The 19,950-nt window shown below is 38.1% G+C and overlaps 1 protein-coding gene across 7 annotated transcripts in view; it reads left to right on the forward strand.

The window, feature by feature from the left end:
- Positions 1–19,950, forward strand: part of LOC102061944 (uncharacterized) — a 59,230-nt gene that overhangs the window by 34,223 nt on the left and 5,057 nt on the right. For 5 of the 7 annotated variants that reach the window (XR_012580419.1, XR_012580420.1, XR_012580422.1 and 2 more), the window contains exons 14-18: positions 4,159–4,198; positions 5,189–5,240; positions 10,699–10,810; positions 15,478–15,561; positions 17,097–17,220. Coding sequence is in view for 2 of the 7 variants with exons in the window: in XM_074541162.1 (XP_074397263.1) it covers positions 4,159–4,198; positions 5,189–5,240; positions 10,699–10,810; positions 15,478–15,561; positions 17,097–17,220 (412 nt within the window). In the remaining 5 variants the exon portion in view is untranslated. Of the gene's footprint in view, positions 1–4,158; positions 4,199–5,188; positions 5,241–10,698; positions 10,811–15,477; positions 15,562–16,170; positions 16,211–17,096; positions 17,221–18,270; positions 18,346–19,950 lie in introns of all 7 variants that reach the window. The other 2 variants (XR_012580423.1, XM_074541163.1) reach the window with 2 other exon arrangements.

The raw sequence follows: 19,950 nt of genomic DNA on the forward strand, positions 1-19,950 counted from the left end.
AAGTAGTTGGAGCATTTTCATACTTTTTTACTCCAAAACATTTTACAAAATGCTTCATGCAGTCTAGCATCCTTTGTATATTGCATAATGTTTTATTCTGTGGAAAAATATATGGAATTCTACAGAAGGGTTTTTTTTTTGACAGAAGTGGATTAAAGAATAAGTAGTAATTATCCAAAATTAGGTGTGACCATTCAAGTAGGATTGGAATAGGATAGAGGGAATACTAAGGAGGCAAAACATCTGGCTTTTCTGCCATTTGTAAATCTAGTGGTGAATAATGAGAGTTGGAAGGAACGAGGCTTGTTTTGCTGGAAATTTGCATCTCATAGGTTGATTACAAGTTCTAACCAGGGTGTTTTCTGCTGTAGGGCATTTTACAGGGCGTGGTATATATGATATAGATTATAAGGTATTAGAAGATGGTGGTTCTGCATATTGAAATAGGTGCTTATTTGGGCTAATTTTATGCATCTTTTATCAGGGCTGGTTATCAATGGATCCATTCCCCTGAATTTGCCCAACTGAGGGCAACACTGGTTTTCCCAAGTACTCTTTAGTTTGCTTGCTACCTCTGCTCATGAAATTTATCATGTTTTCTTTTCAGCACATCATATGGGATTTTTAGAAGAATTTGTATTTGCAAGTCCATCCACAGAACGGTTTTACAGCATGAAAAAATAAAAAAAGATTAAGAGGCAGCTGGAGAGATAAAACATACATGGGAAACCAGAAATTGTCAAGCTTTTGTAGCAAGGACTGTGTCCTGATTGGGCTTCACCTAGTATTATTTACATGGATATCTGTTCCTACATCTCTGCTCACAGGGGAGTGCCAGTCATGGGATGTTAGTGTGCTTTGGTATTCTTGAGATTCCTCTCCATCCTTCATATTTCGATCAAATTTGCCATGGGACCCAAAATGTGGGAGTCTACAGATGTGCTGAAACAATCATGAACAAAGGACAAAGGAAGAAAACCTGACAAATAATTGATTATATGGACGTGTATACACAGAGGATGATGGTTTAGTTTTTGTAAGCTACTTGGGCTGAAAATGAGTAAGACATAAAGTAGACTAGAGGAAGGAGTCATAAAATGAGAAGACAGGATAAGACTGTATGAAAAATTGTGCAGATTAATGAAAGAAAAGCACTTTCTAACTAATAATATATTTATTTAATAGATTCAGTGCAGATTTAAACCTTTAAACACAGAGTCTGAAGGAAGAGTCCCGTACCAGAGCTTAGTCACCTAGAAAGGAGTACATTTACCATTCTTACTGCCTTAAGTTTTTCCAACCATGCAATATATTTGGGAGGTAATAAAAACAGTGGAATCCCAGTGGTGTAATTCCCAGTACTCATTGGTTTAAAATGCCCAGCCACCTGGAGAATTAGTAGTTCTTAGGCTTGGTCCCCAGCCACTGTGAGAAAATAAAAGGCTTTTGGGTCAAAATAAGTGTCATGGTACTCAGTTTGACACCAAAAGAACACTGTACCTACAGATGAACAGGATATGGATGCATTGAAAGGAAGGTCTCCCATCTAGAGGTAATCACTCTAATCTGCAGTGCATCAGTTTTATGCCATTCTGAGGCACAGAAGCTGGCAGAGAGTGGTGGTGAGTTCATTGGCTTGAAGTGAAGCAACATGTTCAAGAGGTTCAGTGGTAGCAGAGGAGACAATATTTTTATCTTCCTTGAGGCTCTAAGGAATGGAGCTCTGATGACAAAAAGTGGTCATGTGAAGCTTCTGGGAAAATAGATCAAGAGCTTCAATTTAGCTGAGAATCTTAGGGATTTGAGACTGCATTTGAGACTGATTGATATTCTCTACAAGTAGGGCAAATTGTTTGTGTTATTGTAGATAAAAATAAGCCTTCCAGAAAGGAGGGAGAGCATCTGTACAGATATTTAAACAGGCAATGCAACATAAGCATAAATTCCAGTATGAAGAGATATTTTTATAAGTTTTCTTGGGGACATCCAAGGCAATCCTATTTAATTAGCAGAAGGTAGATCTAAACACAGTGACAAGGTTCACTATTTCTTGGTTGTACTACACCTTCCATTGCCTTCTTTTGGTTTACTGGAGGAACGTATTAGGAATCTGAGACCTCGGTTGAGGTGAGGTGTAGTGCTCGTGTGCTGTTAACAGAATTAACAAACTGGTTGTGGCTTACAATCAGTAATTGAAGATTTGCTTTGTCTTCTCTGCTTGAGACCTAACTAGGAATTTCATATAGATAAAAATTAAATTTGACTTTATATTGCTTCCATCATATTTATATTTACATAAACAATAATCATAGCATAGAACTTAATACTGTTGCATTAGGATGTTGGTGCAACACTATTATAGTTTTGCACAAAGGTATAACTTTGCTCTACAGTTGTAGGGATAGCTGTGGTAGCTCCAAAGACAGATATGCTGTTACAGTAGCTTGTGCTCCTGAACTTCAGAAAGACCAGCAGAAGAAGGTTATCCTAGTGTCAAGGTGTGAGCAATTGTTGCTTTTACTTGGACTGTTTTCTTGTCTTTGTTGAGAACTACTTCGTTGTAGAAGTCAAGATCCCTTGTGTGAAAGCAAGCAAATGAAGAGCTTTCTTTAAAAGCTTTCAGGAAGTTGAAATTGATGTTGGAGCAAACTCTGGTATCCTTAATGAGCAGTTCAGCTGCCTAGCAGGAAGTGACCCGTATGACATCCACAGATAATGTAACTAGCTTTATGGACCCATATTTTCAACTTGACCTTACCATATCCACCCTCCTTCCCCAGCAACCTAAATAAACAAACTAGGCACATAATTCAATAAAATCTCTGCATCTGGTTTTGTTGCTGAGTGGCAGTTCTGCTTGAATAATTGCACAGGTAAGATATATAGGGCTGAAACCTCACTGGATTATTTAAAATTGTGTAATACTTACGTAAGGGATTCTTTTGTTTTCTGTCTGCCACCACATTTCTTTTTAGCAGTACGTAGTGAGCAGGAGATGGTTATTTGTGATGCTGTTTCTTTTGAAGGTTTTTTTTTCTGTGTACTGTAAAACATTATAGACTTTTTAGGGGAAGTTGCTTCTGATGAGCATGAGTATGGCAAGGCTGTGTAATCTGTGCTGCCACTAGTATGTGTCCACATTGACAAGGCACTGAATCCAAGCTAAAGCAGCCTGCTGTGGAGTACAGCTCATCACTGTTAGCTCTAGTATCACAAAAGCACAGTTACCTGGCCTTTAGCTTGCTTGGAGCACTAACTGAGAGCATTCACACCTGCAGAAAGTCTGAAGCCCTTTTTAGCCAGAATTAACTTGGCCAGATATACCATGTGGACAGCTTTCCACAGCACTTCTTTTAAAGGGACTGCTTAACATAGTTGTTAATTAATTCCTAGGCTGATGTAATGTATGCGTTTTACTGTTTCTTTCCCCTCCTGTTTGGAGCTCTGATGCATCATGTGTTCCTGCTGTCCATGCCAGACAGAAGGGTGAGCAGCTATACTCAGGATGAGGAGAGCAGAACTGTTTCTTTCAGAAATACTGAGCTGGGCAGATGGGTTTAATGACAGAGCCTGGCAACCTGATAATACAGTGCTGACTTACCACAGATCTGGGCTCGTGCCTTGAACTCCTGAATTGCCTCTGTACCACAGAGAGAGAATGGGATCTGCACTACTCAGCACCTTAAAAAAGCAAAATTAGTTTAAAGGCTAGAGAGAGTGATTCAAATTTAACAGTTAATCTACACGAGCAAAGTCATTAAATACTAAAAGAAACCATGGTTCATCAGAATTTTTTCTCTGCTTTCTTTGAAAGTAAATAAAACAAGAATGACAAAAAAACTAAGGCAAAGTTCTTTTTTATCAAATGTGTTACCTCCCTGGCATTTATATACAAAGTATTTGGAAGAAGATTTTAAAGGTTTAGTTCACACTTTGCACATTTAAATTTTTTTTTGTTAAAATTTACAGTTACGTGTTTTGCCTTTTAACTTGTATAAAATGTTCAGTTTTATCAATTTATGGGAATGTATGTAATAAATGCAGAGATTTCCCTGCAATTATTAAAAATGGATCAATTCAAGCTATGGTAAGCTGCAAGCTCTGATGTTTTGAAGAAGGCTTTAACCATTCTTTTGTGAATTTAATTTCCTTTTCCAGCCCCTGGCCTCACTGCAATTGTTGGAGGGCGCCCCAGAGTGTAAGTTAACTCCTGACCATTAACTTGTTGTAATGTGTGATTATAATGTTCCTACCAGTCACCATCACAAGCTTCCCCAGCTTGGGACAGAAGCCACAGAAGCAACTAAATCCTTCCGTGTCACTGTGCTTAATAACTGATAACAGGATATGTATGAAAATAGTAAAATTCTTTATTGAATTAAATGTGAGTTACTTAGGTTTCTGATCAGCTTATAGCAATGTCTTTGCTTAATGAGCTGTAGGGAAAGCTTGAAATGTGTCTTTGTGGCAAGGCACTAGCTCAATCACATTAATACATGCAAATTTCTGGACCAGTTTTCTCTTGTAGTTGGTAGTTTGGAATATGGGCCCACCAAATTTACATTTGTATGAGTTCACTTCACCTAGAAATGTAAGGTCAAATGCAAAAATATCCCACAAAATTTTAGCATGAAACAATTTCATGACTGAACTGAACACAGCAATATTGAACATGTTTAGAAAAATTGGCTTGATTCACTTTCTTTCTAGATATGGCTAAAATCTTGTGCTGATTTATAGCCTCACCTTTTGATGCTTATTCATCTAAAAATTTCCTGTCATTTAGCAAATACTGCACATGAAGGTGGGAGAAGAACCTGTGGCTGTATTTCCAGTAGCCCTGTGTAGCTGGCCTAGGTATCAGTGTGGGGCTAATGGCAGTGTAGTAGACTTCAATGTCAAGAAGAACATCCTTTGTCAAGAAAATATTTTTGCTGTTTCGCCTACTTTCCCTCAGTAAAATTTTCTTCAGTTTTTGAAACAAAATCTTACATTCCTAATAATGGAATTTAAGGAGTTTTTACACTCTTCAAGCTTTCCAAAGTTTGTTGAAAAACCATTACTAGACATGGTTGAATGGATTTAATTTCCCATGTGTTTGGTGTATGAATAGTCCGAAGGTGTATGATCTGCAAGTTTCATTAATTTCTAGGTAAATGCATTTATGCTTGTTGTTTTGTGTGTCTAGGTCTCCAGTTTTGAAGCCATTTTTCTTCTATTATCCCAAAAGCAATGTTCAGGTAAGACCTACTGCCTAAAGTCTGAGTTCTGCTTTCTTGGAAGTAATTTGAAAAATCCTGCTGATTCTGGCATTTTTTGGTGACTTTCAGTAATAAAACTGCAAAGTAGTCTGGTGACTGATTAAAAAATATTTCCTGAGAGACTAATGTTACTCACACAGAATGTTTTGCAACAGTTGAACGTGCCAACCTTCCATTTTAATTACTGCAAATTTTGAAATATCTTACATCAAAACTGAGCTTCTCTTTTCAGGTTCCTGGAGCTGTAGGTTTGAATTATTTTTACTGCATTTGCAAAGAGTGCTCAAGAAAATTGTAGACTTTTTTTAGAGGTTAATGGAGTATCTTTAAGGAGTAAGCAGTTGGGTGTTCAGAGAATGGAACATTAATCTTGTGAACTTGGATACTTCTTGTGAGTTTTTGCAGTGTGGTGTATTTTGTGTATACTACTGGAAATAAATACTAAAATCATTGCATTTCCTCTGATTGGACAGGTTTATAACAGGTCTATAAAAATAGAAGTAGTAATTTCTATTCTTGCCTGTATTACAAAACCTGTCAAATTATGAAAGCCTGTGCTACTATTGTGCTGTCATGGAGGAGCCTGTGACTCTCTGCCCCTGTTTAGTTCTCAGCAATAGTTTCTTTCAGTCCAAGAATTTACAGTTCAGATGTATAGGTGGCCTAGGTGAGACATTGCAGTGTAAGATGACATGTTCATCTCAGGCCTACTTCTTTTCTGTGATGCAGATACCCCTGTCTAGTTCAAAGATTTCAAGATAAACTTGAAGAAATTGCTTTTGCTGGAACCATAAAGTGCTTGCATTTATAAACATTGTCTCTGTTCTTCTGTCAGGTATGGAATTTATCATTTGGAAACTGCAGACAAAACTGGATATATGCCTTTCTTTTTCAAGTAGCTTGTACCTACTGCATCCCTCTCATGCCAAGCCATCCTAATACTCAGTAAAAGCCTTCTCAGCCATCCTCTGTCAAGAAAGTGGCCCAAGGCTGGAATGTTGGTCTATGCTAGGCCACAGGTATTGTGACCTAACAGGTCACAGGTTGGTCAGCAGGCTTCTGCTTAGGGTGGCTCTGGGAAACTTTGGGAACACAGGCAGCAAGTGAAAAAGTGAGCAGGGGGGAGCAAACAAAACAACATGATCAGAAACATTCATACAGTACTTAGCACAACCAGCCCTATTCTTTAAGTAGTATTCTTCATTAAAGGAAAATATTTTCATTTCACAGCTTTATACAGAGGATGCAATTTAGTTATTAAATCTAAGTTAATTACAAACTCTTCACAGTGGAATAACATCAAAGAAACTCCCACCTTTCTTGTTGTCTAAAGTTGAATTACTTACTTTCATCATCACTTATGTGTTGCCTTATACAAATGGCTTGTCTTTGCCAAGTTTAGTGTGACATTATTATCTTTATGGAAGTTTAGTCTACCAATGTCTTGTTCAAATTCAGTATTAACTAACTTAATTAGCACTGTGTTCCAGACTTGGTAAAATGCTGTTGAGATTAAACAGTAACCTAATTTAACAAGGAAAGTGTCTCATTTACTCTTCTCAATATAGAAAATCAAAGTCCTTGCTCTGTGTAACTAATCTGGTAGAGGCACTGCTATGCTGTCAGCAAAATGCAGTGTGTCCTGTCGCTGTTGTCCTGCAGTAATATTGAGGGTAAAAATGGGGTGTGATTCAAGTCCTTGATTCAAAATTCTAGCTGAATTTTAAACAATATTGCTCAGTAAGAGATTACAGAGTGAGTATGGCATGAATTAACTGATTTTCTAAATTAGAAGTTCAGTTACAAAGAGTCTAGTTTGTTTAGATCAGCATTTGACCTAAAACAAAAAAAAATTCCATAAGCGGATTATGAGTTATGTTAACATTGCCACAGTGGGTTCTTTTCTTTTTTGTTAGGTAACAGCTTTCTTTCTGGATGTCAGTTTGGATTCAATGTCTTGTTTGTTGTTTCCACTGCTTTTATGCAATTGTACTGATTTTATCATAGATCATCAGTGATTTCAGTTCACCAGTTCAAATAGTAGTTGTTTTCCATGTGTGCTTTGAAGGTAACCCAAAACTTTTACATAGGGAGAAATTGCAGCAAACCTACTGGAGGCAAGTTGTTATTAGTTATTCTTTAAGGTCAATCTTAAGAAAGAGTGCTGAGTAGAGTTATTTTGCATTTTCTGTCAACTGAGCACTAATAGCTGCTGCAGCTAAGTTCATTTATATTGTTTTGTTCTGGAAGTTTAACCTGACTGTGTCTGAATCTTTCATACTGGGAGTCCTCCAATGCAGATGTAATGAATGCCATTATTCACTTCCATCCCACTTCTTCATGTCCTATCTGTGGTCCCACAGGTAAAACTGAAGGGTAGCCTGCTGTGTGTGTACTTTCTACATCCTTCCTCTTGATCAAAAGGATGATTACTGTTAAAAGCTGAGGTACTGCTCCATATATATATCAGGGAGCAAGACTTTTTTTCCCTATCTTGTTGGAGGTGTTGAGCCACTTGATCCATGGCTGGTGCCTCTGTCTTTCTCAGGTCATTGCTGCCAGTCACTTGGGATACAGTGATGATGTACTGCACACAAATTGCTGCCCTGTGGGTCACTGGAATTGGGTTTCATCTGGATCTGACCTGACTAATTGCACATTAGTTAGGTCATAATAAATCATTACTAGCATGGCTAATTCTTCTTCTTTCAAGAACTGAATTCTTCCCTGTATTGTGGTGCTCTTATCTGGGTGGCATACAGCATTTTCCTTGAAGAGATGCTTTTTTTCAGATCATCTGGTCCCAACCTTCACTGTCATGGGCGAGGATACCAGGTTGTTCAAGGCCTTAACCAACCTGGCTTTGAATACCTCAGGGATGGAACATCCTTAACTTCCCTGGGCAGATTGTTCCAATGTTTCACCACCCTCAGAGTGAAAAATTTCCTCCTAATATCTAAACTAAATTTCCCCTTTTTCAATTTGTACACATTACCTTTGTCCTGTCACTACTGCTCTTGACAAAGAGCTGCTCTCCAGCTTCCATGTAGGCCCCTTCAGATCCTGGTGAGCTGCTGTGAGATCTCCACACAACCTTCTCTTCTCCAGGCTCCCTCAGTCTGTCTTTGTAGGGAAGCTGCTCCAGTCCTTTTATGAACTTCATGGTCTCCTCTGGACTTGCTCCAGCAGATCTGTGTCCTTCGTATTTTGGGGACACCAGCACTGTACACAATCCTCCAGGTGGGGTGTCACAAGAACAGAATAGAGGGGGAGAATCACCTCCTGCAGCTGACTGGCCACACTCCTTTTGATGCAGCTCAGTATTGGGTTGACTTTCTGGGCTGTGAATGTACACTGTCAGGTTGAGTTTTCCATCAGCCATCACCCCCAAGTCTTTCTCTGCAGAGCTGATCTCTGAGAAATGGTCTTAAATATCTGTTTAAACTTTAAACAAGACCTGGAACACATTCACAAGACATGAGCCAACAGTGTGCCCAGGTGGCCAGGAAGGCCAATGCCATCCTGGCCTGTGTCAGCAATAGTGTGGCCAGCAGGAGCAGGGCAGTGATTGTCCCCCTGTGCTCAGCACCGGTGAGGCCACATCTTGAGTCATGTGTCCAGTTCTGGGCCCCTCAACTTAGGAGGGACTTTGAGGTGCAGGAGCACATCGAAAGAAGCTGGCAAAGCTAGTGAAGGATCTGGAGCACAAGTCTCACAAGGAGCAGCTGAGGGAGCGGTGGTTGTTTAGCCTGGGGAATAGGAGGTTCAGGGCAGACCTTATCACACACTACAGCTGCCTCAGAGGAGGTGGAGTCACCATACCTGGAGATGTTTAGGAAAGACTTAATGTGGCACTTAGGTCAAGTTGACATGGTGGTGTTGGATCATAGGTTGGACTCTATGATCTCAGAGATCTTTCCCAATCTAATTGATTCTGTGGAGACATAATGATAGGAACATGCTACTTTGAACATCCCAGGATATTTAAAATTCTCAAGATCTATTGTAATTAGGCTGGAGGATAAGGGGAAGAGGAAGGGAAGTGTGTCCCCTTCATGGTCTGAGTTTCCAAAGAGAAAAGGTAAAAGGTGTAATTATCAATGGTTGTTGCTAGATGACTCCCAAGTACAGGGATGACAGCAATGCTGAGTGCAAATACCAGATTAGTTTCACAACCAGCAATTATATCATATCATTAGCCAGTGTTACAAAGTACAGCTTGATAACCTCAGCCCAGTTTCCATGGGTGATAAACATTGTAACAGAGAACACATACTGCAAGTAAGGCGGTGCCTAATTGAACTTAAGGAACAAACACATCGACTTGGTGAGCGAATAAGTCATTGTGGCCAGTGGCTATTAAACTAATGCAACAAATGCTTGTAAGAAATTTGTTCTAATATAGTCTACTCAGATCTATTGTTATCTCAACCCATTAACCCCCGTGCTGGGCGTGAAAAAGGTCTGTCGGGGTTTATTTCCAGCTGGCAATTAAGTGCCACTCAGCCACTCTCTCACCTCCCCCCTCCCCAGTGTAATAGGGAGAAGAATTGGAAAAATGGTAAAAATTAAGCTACACAAGTTGGGATAGGAACAGTTTAATAATTAAAACAAAGTAGTAGTTGTTTGTATTATTAAAAAAGGGATGTGACAAAAAAGTAAGAGGGGAATAAAACCCAAGAAAGGGACACACCTGTAGAGTGTCCCTCCACCCACTGACCAATGTCCAGCCTATCCCCCAGCAGCGATCGGTAGCTCCCAGCCAACTCCCCACTCTCCCTGTTTATGTAAAGGGCATAATGCCCTTTGGTGTGGAATATCCTCTGGCCAGTTCAGGTCAGCTGTCCTGGCCATGCTCCCTCCCAGCTCTCTGTGCACCTGCTTGCTGGCAGACCATGGGAAACTGGAAAGTGCTTGACTTAGAGTCTACTAAGTGTTGCTACTGAGCAACAACCAAGCCCAAAATTCCTGTATTGATGTACTTTTTTACCAGCTTTCACAAAATATATTTGAAGATAAACACAGAATGCAGTGAGAAGTTTGTCTATAATACAGACAGCAATATTAAGAAGAGGGTTGCATCATGGAAAAGGTGGAAATGTTCAAGTTTTGGGATTCAGCTGTCAAGAGTTGTGACATGCAATGTTGCCATATATAGAGTGAGATGGAGATTTGTCTTCCTTTAAAAAATACCAAGCTGGACAAAGAATTCCTTTGGGGTTTTTTATACCATTTTTTCCCTAAACAAAGATTTCTTTTAGGTTTATAATGAATCATTATTGTATTGTGACCTTTTAAAAGGGAGCAACAGAGCCTTATATGTAAAGCTATTACTGGAAGTCTACTAGATCAGTACTTAATTAGGAATGTGCTTTATTTATTCACATTGTAATAGATTTCTGATTTGACTGTTTGAAAATCTGTGTTCTTTGTACAGATCAACCTATTTTTAAATGGGCAGCATGTTGAGATATTTGAGGAGGATCTCACGTTTACATCAGATGAGGTGGTTTCATTTGATCCACCTAAGATTAGCAGTGAATTGAAAGGTATGTTCATCTTTGTACTTGTGAATTTATCATCTGCTATCTTCATCCTTGTAAATGGTGTTGGATTTTGTCTCTGAAATACATTTTGCCTCCTTATGTGATACATTTTTATGGCTGTTGCAAATGTAAACTGTTTTCTTGGAAGTGTCGTGTAGTATTTGAGACTATAAGAAGTAGGGAAGTACATTTTATTAAAAACCTCTAAGCCTTAAACACAACCGAAGATCATGTAAAGCTGGCTTGAAATTGAAATGTGATTTCAAAGTATACTGTAATGTTAGCTTTTGTGAGTCCTGTGAATAGTTGGGTTTATCTTACATCAAAATAGTGTTCAGAATAGAGGACAAATGAACAGAATGATTTATGGACTCACAGGACTTAGATAATTAAAATTCGCTCCTGTTCCATATGGCAGCTTTGACAAAATCAACAAGAATGGGATCAGCCTGGAACTGTTGACTTTAAAAGAAACTATACTGGGGTAATAATCCAGTGTGATTGTGTAGTTGCTGTGCTGCTGCTAGACTTGTCTAACCAAATTCTCTGAGAAGAAAAAAAACCTTGAGAAGGGCTAACCAGTGAGCTGAATGGAGCAGATCAGGATGTCTGCAATGAAAAGGAAATGTTAAATCAGAGTTGCTCATACAAGCAATTATTGAAAGCGCTGGACATCTGAAAATTTTTGTTATTGCTAATGGCTGAACTATTTACAGTATTTCTTAAAGTATAGCATGCTCCATCATTCCCTTTTGGTCCAAACAGTCTTCATTATCTTATTTTTGCTTACCAGAGAACTGGGAGAATTAGTTCAAAGCTGTGGCTAGGTATTTGAAAATCTCAATCAGATGACTCTGCCTAAAAATTACAAGTTGGAAAATTTTCTGAAAATAATACTGATGGTGAAAGAGTAATTCAGGTATTAAAGTCTGTGTATACTTAAAAAATTAATGCTATTAAGGCATTTATACGTTAAGGTTTACTCTGGATTCCAGATAAAGGTGAGCAGTGTTTTCTCAAAGCTAGCAGTAGAACAGTGTAACAGTCAATATGAGTTAGTAAGGAATGTTTGTATCACATAGAGAAATTTTGAAATATGTACATGACTTTGTGTTTATTGCCATTTGAAAGCGACTGATAGTGGATGCCTGATTGCCATGTATGTGTTTATTTTCCCCATCTATTCAAAGATCTCTTCAATAGAATGATTTGTGCTGTGTGGAAACAATTTAAAGTCTTAAGTAGGTTTCAGTTCTTATATCTATTGGAAATCTGATGTCTTAGCAGCATCTCTCAGCTCCCTGGGAGTTCTCAGGAGGGCAGAGTGGTATTTGCACCATCAGACTGGGCAAGTTAAGGAATAGGAAGTAATTGTTTGGCTTAATGAAAGGGTTAGCATAAGTCCTGGGTTTGGGGTTTTTTTCAGGGTGACTACAGTGCTAAATATGGGAGAAGCAAAAAGCTGTTGGATTCCCTACTGCCTTCTTATAACTTGAGAAAACTTTCAGAGGTGCCTGACACCCGGAGTTAGCTACTGAATTCTTCAGGCCTTTTTTTAGGCAAAATTCCACTTTTGAGAGACAGCAGAATTTCTCTGGTTGTTTTCCCTGAGAAGCATCTCTAAACTTTTGCCCTTGGTTGTAAATATAAATGTTTTCTGCATGTGACTAAATACTTACCTACTTTTGTGGCTTAATGTAGGACAGCATGGATGAGAAAGACAAATGGGTTAGACTGTAAAAGGAATAGCCTCTGCTAAAGCATTTTCTGTAAGCATTTAGAGAGGAAAGTATTTTTCTTAGTTTCATGGTTATCTCAAGGGTGAGGGACTGTTAGTTGTCATTGAATAGATAAGAGAAATATGTGAAAATGGATTTAAAATATGTGCTAGATGTGCTTCTGAGAGGGTGGAATTTGTATTTACCATTTTCCCTAGCTTTGAAGGGAATTCTTTTGTAGATTTGTTTTTAAGATGTTTATTAAATGAAAACAATTTCCTGATAAACAGATCATGAAAGATAAATCAATTAGGGTAATAATAAATGAGAATACCAGAAACACTGACTTAAACTGGTTTTGTTTAAAGGGAGATTGTCAGAGACTGACTGTGTAAAACATCTGATGGAGAAAAGATTTCTGTAGCTTATGCAATTTAGATATTGTCAAATTTCAGCCTGTGATAAAGCACCACATTTTGTCTTGAATGGTATATTGAATGAAATTATTAAAATTAATGTGATTTCTCTAGTGTAGGAAGTGTGGTAGTCTTGTCCAAAATGAGCAATGAGCTTTAGGTGAATTTTCAGATCCACTCTCAGTGGAGATGTTTAATCACAAAAAATATTCCTCAATTAAATAAATACACCCTTAAATATTTTCTGCCACATTTCAAGGTACATTTCTGCTAGCGAGTGAATGTGGAAAAAATTGTGAGCTTCAAGCTCAAAACAAGCATACTGAGTTCCTCTTTCTCACTGTATGCTTTAACTTCTTCAAATTTCATGTTACTGTGAGTTTTACCACTGAGGAGCTGATGTGCCAGACTGGACTGTAATCACTCTTTCAGCTCACCTTTCATGGGACCCAATATATATTATAAAACTCTAGGTCTTAATTAAAGCACTTCAGTGGTGATAAGTTGTTGGGCAGATTGTGGGAAGATTTTCTGATGCAAGTGTGCCAGTAGAAGAGGTTGCTGTGGTGAGCCCCTAGTTCTTCATTATGTTTTCCTTGTTGTTGCCACTCACATGTGCCAGCAGAGCTCCTCCTGTGGGTGTTGACTGATCTCCTTCAACCAAACACAGATACACTGTACAAATTATGTGTCATGTCCTACTGAGCCATTTTTGTTATCCAGTGTATCTCTTACCCCATACCCAAATGGATTTGGGGGATCTGTCCAGCTGCCACTGCCACAGACAGGGTCAGTGAAAACTGCAGCCAGTAGGACTTGGACATAGTTTCTCTCTTACCCAGGTCAGCCTGGCTCACCTGGTTCAGTCTTTGTCAGCAATTTCCTGGGGGCAGGAAGCAGTTGAAGGTTAGGATGATTAGGCTAGGGCTGGGTTTACCTGATCACCTGATGCAGTTCACAGAGTACATACCTACTCGTGCCTGCATGGTAGGTGCACTAAGCTCTAAGTGATCCCTCAGACCAGCATTTGGAGCCTAAGATCTTTAATACTGGGTCTCTTACTGCCTAAAATTAAATCAAAATTTAAAAAGGAAAAAAAAAATCAACCCAAATAGGTTGGTATTCTCAGCAGAAGCAATATAGTACAAAAGGGACAGACTGATGTATTTTCACATTGCATTGTGCCTTGCAACATGAAGTTAGTCCAGCATAATTGATTTACAAGACCTTGTATCAATTCCTTTAAATTCAGGACGTTTGTGACTTGCTGCTTCTGGCTGCCATCAGCAGCAGTTGCACCAAAGCTGCCACAAAGCAGGAAGGCTGTTACTTCCCTGCCCTGCATATTCCCCCTACGGGTGTCTAAGGAGCAGAGAGAGGGGGAGAACTGCTACTTGTGTCCAGAAGGATGGAAAAAAACACAGGAAGGGGACAGAGGAGAGAAGGACTGAGGGATGAGAAGTTTACTGCGAGTCAGGAGTGGAGGTCAGTCTGTTATTTGATGGTGAGGTTGAAAAGTCAAGGAGAGTTCATACGGCTGTAGGAAAGTTGGATCAGAAGCAGAACTGACTGAAAATTACTCGATTCTTGCTGCCTAAAGCTTGCATATAGCCCATGTTTCAAGTTGCAGTGTTATGCTGTGATCAATGAATAGCTCAAACTATTGGTAGAGGTAGATGGTGACAGCCTACTACACATAATCAACAATTGCAGGAGGTCTGTGCTGTGTAACAACCATCAAACCTCGGGTATATACTGTGAGAATCCCACAATATTAAATGCTGGATTTGGACAGGACTGGGTTTGCTTTTTGATGCATAGATGAATAATTTATTTCGTATCAACTTCATTCAGTGAAGTGCAACAACCTCCATGTTCTTTGAACATCCAATACTCAGACATTGACAATTGAGACTGGCTTCCTAGAAAGCATACATTTTCTTAGAAAGATATTTACAAAAGTAGTAACTTGAAAAAGAAGTCTTAGGTTTCTTCTATACAGGTGGGTAAGAAGCTGTATATTGCAAATGCAAATGAGAGATGCATTGTCTTGAAAAGGAATTTGTTACTCTTTTCTACAGGTATTAGCAGATAATTCTGTAACGTCTGTTCAGTCAGGACAGGAGCAACTGCAGGTGTTTTCCGCCTGCACTGGAGGCAGGGATCTGTGTCTTAAGGGGACAAAAGCTACTGGCTAGCCAAGAAAAGACAAGCAGCTGCTGTCCCTCTTTCAGAGGTCCTGCATTGCTAAGGCCAAGATGGAAGTCATATTGAAGGGTCATGGAAAAGGGGATGCATTTGGCTGTAAAAAAGTAAAAGGGATTTGGGAGATGGAGCAGGAGGGATCAACTTCCTAATGTTGGCCCCTCAGTCTTGCCTTTTTTTCTCTAGGTGCTCCTGTGAGAAGAAGGACTGGAAATGTTTTCAGAGTACTGCAAACAATGCAAAAAACATGCACCTAAACTGACGGTTACTCCTTCAAAATGTGCAATTATTTGTAGCACCATTAAAATGAATTGATTTTTTTGTTGTACAGATCTGCCAAGTGGTCCACACACTTACCGCTTAGAAGATCTTGCCTATACTAGAAGTGGAGATAAAGGCAATTCTGCAAACATAGGTATTTTTCTTTCTTTTGCTTTCTGAAGTGATGAAACATTTTCACATAAGAGTTACATATCAAGTGCTAGTCTTAATTTGTTTAAACATCACCTGATCTTTTTTATAATTGTGCTGAAACAAATGAGAATGCGTATTGAATATGGATTTACTGATGAAATATCTGTAGTCTTCTGATTAGCAGCTGTTGTAATCTGAGGTACTAAGAAAAAATACTAGCATGTCATACTAAAAAGAAAGGTTTTTGTTTTGGGTTGGAAAGTTGAGCTCCCAGAAGTTAAGAAATGCCTTTTTAAAGTTTCTTTTACACATCACTTGCTAGTCCTTCATGTATGGATGTTAGATCATATAATTTCTTGATTGTCTGATCATGTATAATATTTTCATATATTAATTTTGTAACATGTCTATGGCTAAAACATTGACATTAGTAGGAAACACTAAAGTTGTTCTCATGCATACAAGAATGTTTTTATTATATTGCTAATGCAAATGGTATATTTCAGTGTGCAGTCTCTTTGCATTGATTGTGCTGCTTCTTGCATTGTTTAATAATTCCTTCTATTCCTTACTTCTGCATGCAACAATTGGCTCTCTTACTTGTTGGAAGATGAGAGCGTGTGGTGTTCAAAGCTCAGTATGAATTAAAGGTGCGTTTGGGATTTGATTTGCTATTAGCTGTCATGCTAAAACTGATGAATTTTGTTCATTTGTATTCAGGAATATAGTTTTCTTGTCCTTGTTTGTGAAACTAGTTTTTTTGGGTTGAAGAATGAAACAATGTTGATTTTTTTTTTCTTTTTCCTATTTTTTCTTTTTCTTTCTCCATGATTGATCACTGTTGCAGTGTAGCATTGCCAAGTCATGAATGAAGTATATGTAATAGACTGCTTCAGATACAAGGACACTGCAGCTTTTCTAAGGAACAACACTAACAACAACAAACTTAACCTCTAATTTAAGTCCAGCTAGAAAGGTCCCAGTGATACAAAGCTGTTTTCCTGATCCTGCTCTGGAACCTCAGCTTCAGCATAAAATTAGCTGAAGCTTATAAAGCATGTTTACAGAAGTAAAAATGTAATTGCGATTTGTCATACTTATGTCAGAATCCCATGCAAGAGGTGGGGCAAGGACCAAACCTTTGGTCACTGATCATTCCTTGTTGTGGTTAATTGTGATTACTTAAATATCTGTCTTGCAAACCATTTAAGGGAAGAGAATTGCCTGTGGGTTGTTTGTTGTGATGTTGTTGTTCTTTAGGTGTCTTTTCAGTGGCAGGGACTGTTTGCAGCAGAAAAAAAATCCAGTGATCACTTAGTGGTAACTTAGCATTCTTTGGTGTCATGCTCCATGCTACATCTCTACTGACAGAGGGAGAGCTGTCATACTGTTGTGTTTTTTATTCAGGAGCTCATTAAAGGGGATCCATATGTACAGTTTCAGTTAAGCGGAGGACCTCAAATTGGTTTTGAAAGGATAAATACAAATTGGTTTTAACAGTTCCTATTTCATCTAATGCCACTTAATGCCTAACAGGTGTGATAGCACGGCATCCCCTCTACTATCCATACTTAAAGAAAACTTTAACTGCTCAGGCCCTGCAGAATTACTTTCAACACCTTTTAGAGCATGAGAAACCAGAAGAAGAGCTAGTAACAAGGTGAGTAGCTCGCTGTGCATCCCACAGTTGTATGGTAGATACATGATGGTATCAGAGGTTATCTTAAAATATGTTAATATAAATATTGTGAGTTTATATGTATTCTCTTTGGGTTTTTTAATGTATCTTCCTTTGTCTTTTTAAATAACAACATGAGCATAGTCACTGAGAGCATGAAGTTGGGCCTCTCTCGAAGCTGGACAAAGGCCATGAATCCGTTTAGTGAAGGCATTTAAATTCTCAGAATTAGCATAGTAGTGTTGGGGCTGTTCCTTTGTTTTGTGCCAGTACAGAATGTTTTTACCAACTAGAAATAGCTTCCAATGCCCTTTGAGAAATTTATCTTTCCACTGGTTTTTCACCATTTGGGAACTGCAGGAGCCTTAAAAACCGAAGCTTCCCAAGCCTCTGAGCCAGTGCTGAACTGAGAGTTATAAATCTGTAACTGAAAGACATTCACACAGCCACTGTGGTCTGGAGCCCAAATTTACCTGATGATCCATCAGAAATGGGCCTCATACTGTCCCTGTTTCTGCAAAGCATTTTAATATATTCCTTCTAGTACTTCACTCTCACCCACTTTTGTGCCATCTATACCATGCCAGAATTTAAAGAAAAAACATAGCTAATTTCTCTTAAAATCTGAAAGAGAGTACATCCTAAAAAGGACACTTATGTGATAGTCACCTACTAAAGAATATTCTCTGTTAGCAGATAACATTCTTATTTTTGTGTTCTGACTGATGCTCAGGGCCCTTCCTGGGGACTGAATGAAACATAGACTGCTGTTGCTGTAGCGTGAGGTAATGAAGCTCGCTCTCCTAAAGATGTCCAGTAGAATAGTCAACAGATTTTAAACCTTTTTATCTCTTTGAAAACAAGTAAAAGCTGAATACTGCCACTAAATATTCAGTCTTCTAAAACATGTTTTGATACAAAGTCAGTTCTTTGTATCTTCATAAGTATTCTTCATAAGAAGATTTTGCTAAAATCCTTTATGTATTTCCATGGGTAGTGGATAAACTGTTGCCTGTCTTTTTGTTTGTTCAGAAAGCTTGAGTCAGAAAGGTACAGCTCAAAGCTCAGAGAGAGCTTGGAGTTATTTTAACCCCTGATCTTTGAATTGTAAGTGCTGGTTTTGTCTTCATAAGCAGCTCAGTGCAGATCTCACCCACTGTTTCATAAGTGCTAACAAATCTATGTATCTAATAAATTGTGATACTAAGAATTGTAATTCAATTTCCTCGGAAGCAGAGCAGAGACAAGAAGAAATAAACAATGTCATTCCTCCTAATGATAGTAGAAGTGGATTCATTGTCATTCCTTAATGCTGTTTATGTTCATAAATAGAAGTAGAAATTTTCTCTCTTTGGATGTAGCCAAATTAATTTGATTAATTAGATTATCTGGTTGTGGTTTTGGCTTCCTTTAATGATGTGATAATGGAGCTCTGTGAGTAAATTGGAAAGCTACTGGGGAAAAAGAATAAAACCTTTTGTGGAAATATTTAGGATTATAAGGATTATGCTCATGTGCTTCAGATTGTGTAGTTTCTTTTTTAATTACTTGTTTATTTTTTAGTTTTAACTGTCATTAAAAAAGAGTTGTCTCACTGTCTGATTTTCCTTCATTTCTTTTATTTAAATAGTGAGTAGTTAAAAACTATGTATTAGCTTTGCTACTATAAACATACCAACCATGGCTCTTACTCACTACAGAACAGTCTATTAACCAGCTGCCTTTCATGCTTTCTCACTAGAGGTATTAAATAGGTGTACTAAACAGAGAAAAAATGGGATTATTTTGGTAGAGGACACTGAAAGCTCATGAATTTCCAGATCTGCAGGTAAAATAATAGAAAAAAATGGTTTTTCAATCCTCAGGTGATTGCTTCCCACAGTAGAGTGCTGCTGTACATTCTTAACAGATCCAAGTATCTTAAGGTACAGAACGAGAAACTTTCTATGCAGTGGTACTAGGTCAGTAATTTAAGAAGGAGAGTAAAACTATCCTGTAAGATTTTTCTATTTTCATCTTCTGAAATATGTTATATGTAATGTTTTGAAAACATTTCAATGCTCAGAAATACTATAAATTGACAGCTGATTTCTTCCTATGCGATGTTTTCACCAGGAGCTGAAGAACAAGAAATGTGGATGCTGATCCTTCTAGATGGCTTTTTCTTACATACATTTGTTAGGAAAAATAAGTATTTCTCTACAGTATCTCTCATATGCAAACACTTCTTTAAGCCTTTGGACTTGGTTCCTGCTTTCTGGTGACGAAAAGAATCATGACTTTTCCTTGATTTAAATGCATTAAATAATTTTATATCATTATTATTTCCATGCTTTTTAATGGGAGATTGACCAGAAGACCTTACTTCTCTGAATTCTATGGACAGCACTTTAAAGAAAGTAGTTAATCAGGCACTCCGTTGTGCCTAAGCATAGGAATTCAGCTAGAACAGTGAATACTCCTTGTCTTACTGGTTTTTGTCACAGATACAGTATTCTTTGAAAGGTTTATTTGTTTTCTGTGTTTTTAAAAGCAGCTCTTAAAACATTTAATTAAGTTGTACAATTAGATTTTTTTTTCCTTTAGATCTCAGATAATTAAGCTTAAATTGTTTAATTATGCTGAGTAAATGCCTGCCAGCATTTTGGTCAATGTATTGTTGCTACTTAAGACTATTATAATTGTTATAGTGGTTTTTCTTCCTTTTATTGT

Source organism: Zonotrichia albicollis, chromosome 5 (assembly GCF_047830755.1).
Source record: "Zonotrichia albicollis isolate bZonAlb1 chromosome 5, bZonAlb1.hap1, whole genome shotgun sequence".
Lineage (NCBI taxonomy): Eukaryota > Metazoa > Chordata > Aves > Passeriformes > Passerellidae > Zonotrichia > Zonotrichia albicollis.